This window comes from Otolemur garnettii, unplaced genomic scaffold (assembly GCF_000181295.1).
Source record: "Otolemur garnettii isolate 467f Iridium unplaced genomic scaffold, OtoGar3 scaffold00329, whole genome shotgun sequence".
Lineage (NCBI taxonomy): Eukaryota > Metazoa > Chordata > Mammalia > Primates > Galagidae > Otolemur > Otolemur garnettii.
Window position 1 is genome coordinate 147,911 of NW_003852724.1, and position 7,652 is coordinate 155,562.

At 38.0% G+C, this 7,652-nt stretch overlaps 1 protein-coding gene across 1 annotated transcript in view; it reads right to left on the reverse strand.

Moving 5' to 3' along the window:
- Window positions 1-7,652, reverse strand: part of STYK1 (serine/threonine/tyrosine kinase 1) — a 14,118-nt gene that overhangs the window by 4,114 nt on the left and 2,352 nt on the right. Inside the window, exons 3-6 of the mRNA XM_003803547.1 lie at window positions 6,589-6,855; window positions 5,660-5,841; window positions 2,328-2,411; window positions 27-235 (exon numbers count right to left, since the gene is read on the reverse strand). Coding sequence (XP_003803595.1) covers window positions 27-235; window positions 2,328-2,411; window positions 5,660-5,841; window positions 6,589-6,855 — 742 coding nt within the window. The remainder of the gene's footprint in view (window positions 1-26; window positions 236-2,327; window positions 2,412-5,659; window positions 5,842-6,588; window positions 6,856-7,652) is intronic.

The window sequence follows — 7,652 nt, forward strand, 5'->3', positions numbered from 1 at the left end:
ATCTGAAGGCCAGGAACAAACCGTACACATCTCCTCTGATGCTCGCAGGTCTCAGGAGAAGTCGTTCTGGGGCAAGCCACTTGAGAGGTATGGTTCGAGTAGAAGAGATGGCTCCTTGGGCATGGACTTCATAAGCCAGGCCCAGTCCACAGAGCTTAGCAGTAAGATCACCTTGGAGCAGGACGTTCCTGGCTGCTATATCCCCATGGAACAGGTGCTTCTCCTGTAGGAATTCCTGTCAAAATTGAATCAAAGATGATCAGCTGTCTGAGGTTAAAAATTGGGTCACATATAAGGAGAAGCACTCCTAGGAATCCTCAAAAAGATAAGGACATTTCCTACTCTGAATAAGTCTCATTAATAATGACACACTGCCTCCAAAGTATGCTAATCAGACATTTTTTGCATTGTGTTTAACTCAACAAATAATCCAGATGACATTAATGCTGGATTTTGAAAGTATAATCATCCATTCTGCCTCAAACCTTGCCCTCTGTTTGATTTCACTTTCCTTAATGCAGCTGGACACTGGAAAAGAGAGTAGGTTCCAAATTTCTAGCAGTAATCTTCTTAATAAGGTAACAAATACATAGCAAAATTGAGTGTCAAAATAATGAATTTATACAAAGTTTTACATCACCTCATTTTCTTCCTAAAATAACTGGATGAGGTGAATTAGGGAAATGTCTTTTAGATAAATCAAATGATTGTACAAGATCACGTAGTTATTAAGTGGTGGTAACCAGAACCAAGTATTCTATTAATGGGATGTGCTATACAAACTCTAGTAATAATTCTCAAGCCAGGCTGCAAATAAGAATGGCCTGAGAACTTTTTAAAAATAATTTTCACCTCAGATTGACTAAACCAAAACCTAAGAAGAGAGACCTCATAACCTATATTTTTAAGAAATGTCAAAGTGATTCTAGTATAGCCAACAAAGCATTGGGGAGTCATTCCATCTGGTGACATTGATTTGCTGGAGTCATCTCTTTAGGCATCAAGTTATTCAAGACTTACAGAGAAGTTGAAAAGCTGTATGTGACAGAAGAGCTAGAAATTGAGGTCTAAGATTACTAAACAAGATGCTGTGAAAATTGTAAAGATGGTAATTTCTGATCATTAATGTTGAAGGAAACAGTGACTAGCAGTTTTCTGTCTATGGTAAGGTTTTAGAACAAAGAAATTATAATGAAAAGAATGAAAGAATATACTAATTTTCAGGTTGTTAAAAATAAGAAAAAATGATACGGTATTGCCTTGTTATAGGTAATATAGTTCTGATGAAGGCATCAATATGTTCAGTTCATCACTGTCGGGCGCCTCTGTGATGATGGCTCAGAACACAGGTAGGCTATATCCTAACACTGTAACTTCGTCAAGGGAACGTATTCATTTACATGATATGATTGCTCCCTTGTCCCATGGGTGCTTCAACCACAAGTACTAAATTCCCACCTTAATACCTCTTTTTTCCTAACTTTTTCCTGATTCTATTTAGAACTCTGCTATATTTCATAGCTCATAGGGGCAAGATATACCAAATACTTGAAACAGTAGCTTCACAGAGGCTTGATTTTTCTATAGAAAATGCTAACTGTAAACAATTCCCTGAGTAATTTCATGAGTAAATTTCCTGAGTAATTCTAGTAAAAGTCAATTTTTTCTCTTAAAACCTGAGTTCTTTCCCTTACCTCTTTAAGTTGGTTTAAAATAAAGGAGTGATCCCCCTTGTTACCTCTCCTCATTTTTCCTTTCCCACCTGGCCCTTGATTTTTATAAGTATATGTACTTTCTATCACATTCCAGATCAAAGCAAGTCTCTAGCCAGACATGTTCTGAACTAGTTTTTCTTGTTTTCCAGGCATAAAATTGTATACTTCTGGTTCTGTGGCCTTTCACCCATTCATTTCCTCTTTCCATATCTTCTCCCTACCTACTTTACTATTTCCTCTTTTACCTCTGTTATTAGGAGTATATTTGGGGAAGTAAGAGTGCCAACTACATAGGCATACAGCTCTTGACCCTGGCTTCTGGCCTTCAAGACTGAGAAACCTTTAAAAATGCTTCTTGTCCTTTCTACAAACCCTAAACTGACTATTTTCTTCCTGGAATTACCAATCCTGTACCATTATATAATGTTAATCATTAAATGATTTATAAATAAGGGACTAAAAATAAGTCATCAGTGCTTCAGTTCCTGCCCCCAACTTCTCCTTTTCTTTAAACTGTATACCCCATTTGACTATGTGAGTATAAGAAATATAGCATCAAACATGAGCCTAACAAAAATCCCCACCATCTCTTATCATTTTGCCTCATCTTACCAGACCCAAAAGGACCTGCTTTCCAATGTGATATACTTGTTTTTCTGTGAGATCATAGAGAAGACCATCCATGGTCATCACATCCTAAAGAGATAGAGAAAAAAGGCATTATATCAAAATGATATTAACATTTAGGGTGGGATGAGTTGGGCAGAGATACTATGAAGTGCAAATATCAAGCTAAGGAAAATTACAAAAACATAAGATTCAAAAAGACTAGTATAAAAGATTTTCAGATATGCAGAGAAGTACAATGATTCATTGCACTGGAAAAACAATTGAGAATGTAGATAAATTAAAAGCAAGCAAGAAAAAAAATATATAAAACTATCCACTAAAGAGAACAGCAGTTTTTCTGGAGCTATATTACGCGTGCAGGTCAGTATGATTAACTTAGCACATTACCTGAATGCATCCTTACTGAATGCCTACGATGTGCCAGATTCCACATTACGAACTTGGAATGCAAGAGTGAACAAAATAACATGACTGATACTGTCTGTAGCTTATTGTTATGGCAGACACATGTGCATCAAGATCAAATAATTTCACATAACTAAATGGTGATGTATCTACAAGTGCCATGAAGGAAATGTACAAAGTGCTCAGGCCAACGATGGTGAGAAGAGAGCTCAGTCAGAGGGACAGGAAAGCTTTTGAAGGAAATAAAAAAGCTTCTCCCTCTCTTCTTTGCATGGTAAATGTTCACTGAAGGATGAGTGGACATTAACTCTGCAAAGAAGAAGAGGAGTTTGGTGTAACAAGAAAAATACATGAAGCGAAATGGAAATAAAGACGCATGGTATTTTTGCAAAATGGAAGCTAGTGTGGTTAGGGCACAAAACAAATTATAAAGGAGTAACCTCTTTAAAAGGTTTAAAATGCCTAAAGATTTGCAATTGTCTTGTCCTGGATGGAAGGCATTATCAGGGTCCCTTTTATATTTACATTCAGTTGTACAATAGTCAGCATGTTGAGAAGGCTCAATTAATATTGAACTTGCTCATTAGTAAGGGAGAAACTAGGGAAACAGGTAGCACTTCAGAAAGGAAAAGCATTTCCATTTAAGTCCAGAAATTTCTGAACATTTTAATTTTTAAAAATATGATTTCCAGTACAAAAACTTAACAAGCTGAATTTCTTCCTGAGACACCCCTGGCATACCATTGAGATGTTACAGAATGAAAAACAAGAATGACAAAATTACAGTCATCAGTAACAGTGGTTACATAAGCTACCATGTTCAGTGCTTACTATATACCAACTGCTATCTTTTTACATACATAATTTATTTTTATGTAATAATTATCATTATTCCCATTTTACAGATTCAGTAAACTCAGCATCAGAAAGGTTATTTGCCTAGTGCATGCTTTAAATGTGATGGTAGCTCTTAGCCACATGTGGCTATTTAAACATAACAGTACCCAAAATTAAATTAAATCCCACCATTCACCCTCCCTCAATCTGACCTTCTCCCTACCCTCCTAACCCCCCCTCCTCCCTCCTTCATCCTGGGCCATAGTTGTGATCTATTCCTCATAAGAAAGTGTGAGTGATTGTAAATTGGTTTCATAATAGTACTGAGTACATTGGATATTTTTTCTTCCATTCTTGAGAGACTTTACTCAGTAGGATATGCTCCATCCATGTAAACATAAGAGTCTCCATATTTTTAAGGCTGCATAATATTCCATGGTATACATATACCACAATTTATTAATCTATTCATGGATCGATGGACACTTGGGCTTCTTCCATGACTTGGCTATTATGAATTGAGCTGCAATGAATAATCTGGCACAAATATCTTTGTTATAAAGTAATTTTTGGTCTTTTGAATATACACTTAGTAGAGGAATTGCAGGATCAAACGGCAAGTCTACTTTTAGATCCCTGCGTATTCTCCACACTTCTTTCCCAAAGGGACGTATTAGCTTGCACTCCCACCAGCAGTACAGAAGTGTCCCCTTTTCTCCACATCCACACCAACATCTCTGGTTTGGGGATTTTGTGATGTGGGCTAATCTTATTGGGGTTAGATGATATCTCAAAGTGGTTTTGATTTGCATTTCTCTGATGATTAAAGATGATGAACATTTTTTCATGTGTCTGTGGGCCATGCACCTATCATCTTCAGAGAAGCTTCTGTTCAAGTCCCTTGACCACAATGAAATGGGATTACTTGTTCTTTTCTTATTAATAAGTCTGAGTTCTCTGTGGATTCTGGTTATTAAACATTTGTCAGAAGCATACCTGCAAATATCCTCTCCCATTCTGAGGGCTATCTGTTTGCTTCACTTGCTGTATTCTTGTCTGTGCAGAAGATTTTTAGTTTGATCAGATCTCAGTAATATATTTTTGGTGTTGCTTCAATTGCCCAGGGGGTCCTCCTCATAAAGTATTCTCCCAGGCCAATTACTTCAAGTGTTTCTCCTGCACTCTGTCCAAGAATCTTTATAGTTTCATGTCTTAAGTTTAAATCGTTTATCCAGTGAGAGTCAATTTTTGTTAATGGTGAAAGGTGTGGGTCCAGTTTCAGTCTTCTACAAGTCACCAGCCAATTCTCCCAGCACCATTTGTTAAATAGGGAATCTTTCCCCCAATTTCTATTTTTGATAAGCTTATCAAAGATTAGATGATGATTGGTGTCTGGGTTCATCTCTTGGTTCTCAATTCTGTTCCATACATCTACCTCTCTATTTTTTGCCAATACCATGCTGTTTTGATCACTATAGATTTATAGTATAGTCTGAAGTCTGGTAGCATGATTCCTCCTGATATGTTTTTATTTCTGAGTAATGTCTTGGCTAGTTGAGGGTTTTTTCTGGTTCCATATAAAATGAAGTACTCACACCTATGGTGCATAGTGCAAGGGTACATGTTCGATCTATTAGTACAGAGTATAAATATCTTAACACAATAATTAAGTAAACAAGATGAGGTATATTGTGATGTAAGCATTCCTAATTCTATATTAAATCAGCACATTGTACCCCATAAATGCATTAATGTATACATGATCTATGTTTATGATTTAATAAAAAAATAAAAAATAAATAAAATTAAACAAAATTTAAAATTTTAGTTTCTCAGTCACACCCGCCACAGTTAAAATGTTCAAAAGCCACCTGTGATTCATGGCTATCATATTGCACAGAGCTGATGTAGAACATTTCCATCATTACAAAAAATTATATCAGACAGTGATATTTAATTACAATTATGCTATTATAATGTCTTTTTTGTCATTTGTCATGCAAATTTACATGTCAACAGCTAATCACACTGGCCAAGCCTTTCCTTCCTAATACCTCTACCCTACTGCTTACCCGACGACAGGTCCAGAGAAAGCTGAGCAGGTCCCCCTGGGCCATATCCTCCAGCACCATGTAGAGTGGCAGCCTCTCTGTGCAGCAGCCTTCCAGCTGCACCAGGTTCTTATGTTTCCCCAGGTACTGATAAAATTGGATTTGTCCTATGAAATCCCGAACCTCATGTAACTCGGCTTGTTCTGTGGAGGGTAGAAGAACCAGGCAGTTAGTGGCCAGAACATCACCCATGAGTGGAAGACAAGGACGAAAAAGCAACTGCGGATGGCAACACTCAAGGCCACACAGAGGAGTGAGTGTAGACAGACAAGGGGACCAATTAGAAGATTATGCTCAGTGTCCCTGATGTTTTTTTTAATCAACGGTCACATAGAGTCATAGGTCTTAGGACTGACTAGATGGGCTTTCATCTGCCAAAATAGACAAATACTCTGTTCACATTAAACATCACTGTCCAAGCCTTTTGATTAATTTTTTTGCTCTTCCTTGTTCTATTTTATGTATCCACCATTACTGGCCCATATCATGAGTATCAGCAAAAAGAGAGAAATAGAGAAATACAGTATCAAATAGTGAAGAATAATGAAGAGAAAATCTCAGAATCCTAGTCGAGTAACATCCAGCATAGAAAAATCAGTTTTGACAGCCTTGACATGTAAGGCTGTGCTAGGGAACGAAAGACCCCAGAACATTTCTATCTCAATTTTCCAGCCCCTCTGCCCTCTCTCTATACACAATTGTGGATTGACATCAACAATGAAAGACCCCAGAACATTTCTGTCTCAATTTTCCACCCCCTCTTCCCTCTCTATATACAACTATCTGTTGATTGACATCTCAATGTTTGCAAACCCTATTAACATTTACTATTAGGAACTCACAATAGAAAAGTAAAAAGGGGAAGGGCCATCGAATACTTCTCATTTTACCTTTTAAAGCCTTGAGAATAACAGTCTTTGTCTTAGCGGGGTCCCCAGTGTTCATTTTGGCTCGGTAGATGGTCCCACAACTTCCATTGTGGATCTCCTCCAGAACTCCGGAGAGCTGCTCCCGGGGCACCTGCAGTTTAGCCAGGGCAGGTGTGGTAGCCTGTAGAAAGCTTTCCACTGATGTCTCCCTCAGTGGCACAACCACATTTCCTCCACACTCTGCTGCTTCCCAGTTTGGGCCCCCAGATGAAGATATAGGGGCAGTGCCTAGAACAAACAGATGATTTCAACCAGCTTTCCCCTGCCCTGCAGGCTCCAGGAAAGCAGAGCCTGAAACAAACTGGCCTGGCAGTTCCTTCAGCAGTTTTCTGTCTGGCCAATGTGGGGTTGTCTTCTGAGGCTTCGCTATAAACTAGCATCAACACCAAGTTTGTTGACCTTTTATAATAATCCACCATTACTTCCAGGACAATTCAAGATGGACCCCTGGAAAGTGGTCATGATAATTTCCTTTCTGTCTTCGTTAGTATTGCAAATCAGTATTCTCCATGAATGCAGTACAGTATGGAGACAATTAAGGAAGTCCCTGAATAGGCACCCACACCACAGATACCTAAAGGGAGGGATAACTTGTCAGCTCTAAGCTACAGTTATTCTTCCTCCCTCAAATTGTCTTCAAAAGTCAGATTATTCCAAATTTCCTTGAATCTTAGTCAAAAAACATCATCTGTTATTTTCTTCATTCCCTAGCCATCATGAACTTTCCTCTTGTTAAAAAGAGAGGTCCACTCTTCTTGTTAAAACTCCATTCATCCATCAACCACCCATCCATTTACTCAAGCAGTACTACCTACTACATGTCAGGTACTATGCTAGGTGTTAGAAATGGGCAGCATTCAGATTCACCTGAAGATTACTTTCTAGTGGTAAGAGAGAGGAGGCTGATGATAATATATTGAGGAGTGATTATTATGGAGAAAAATAACAAAAGGAAAAGAAGCATCAGTGATGTTATAGCATGTATGAAAGTCCAGAAAGGCCTTTATGATGAGATGACATTTGAG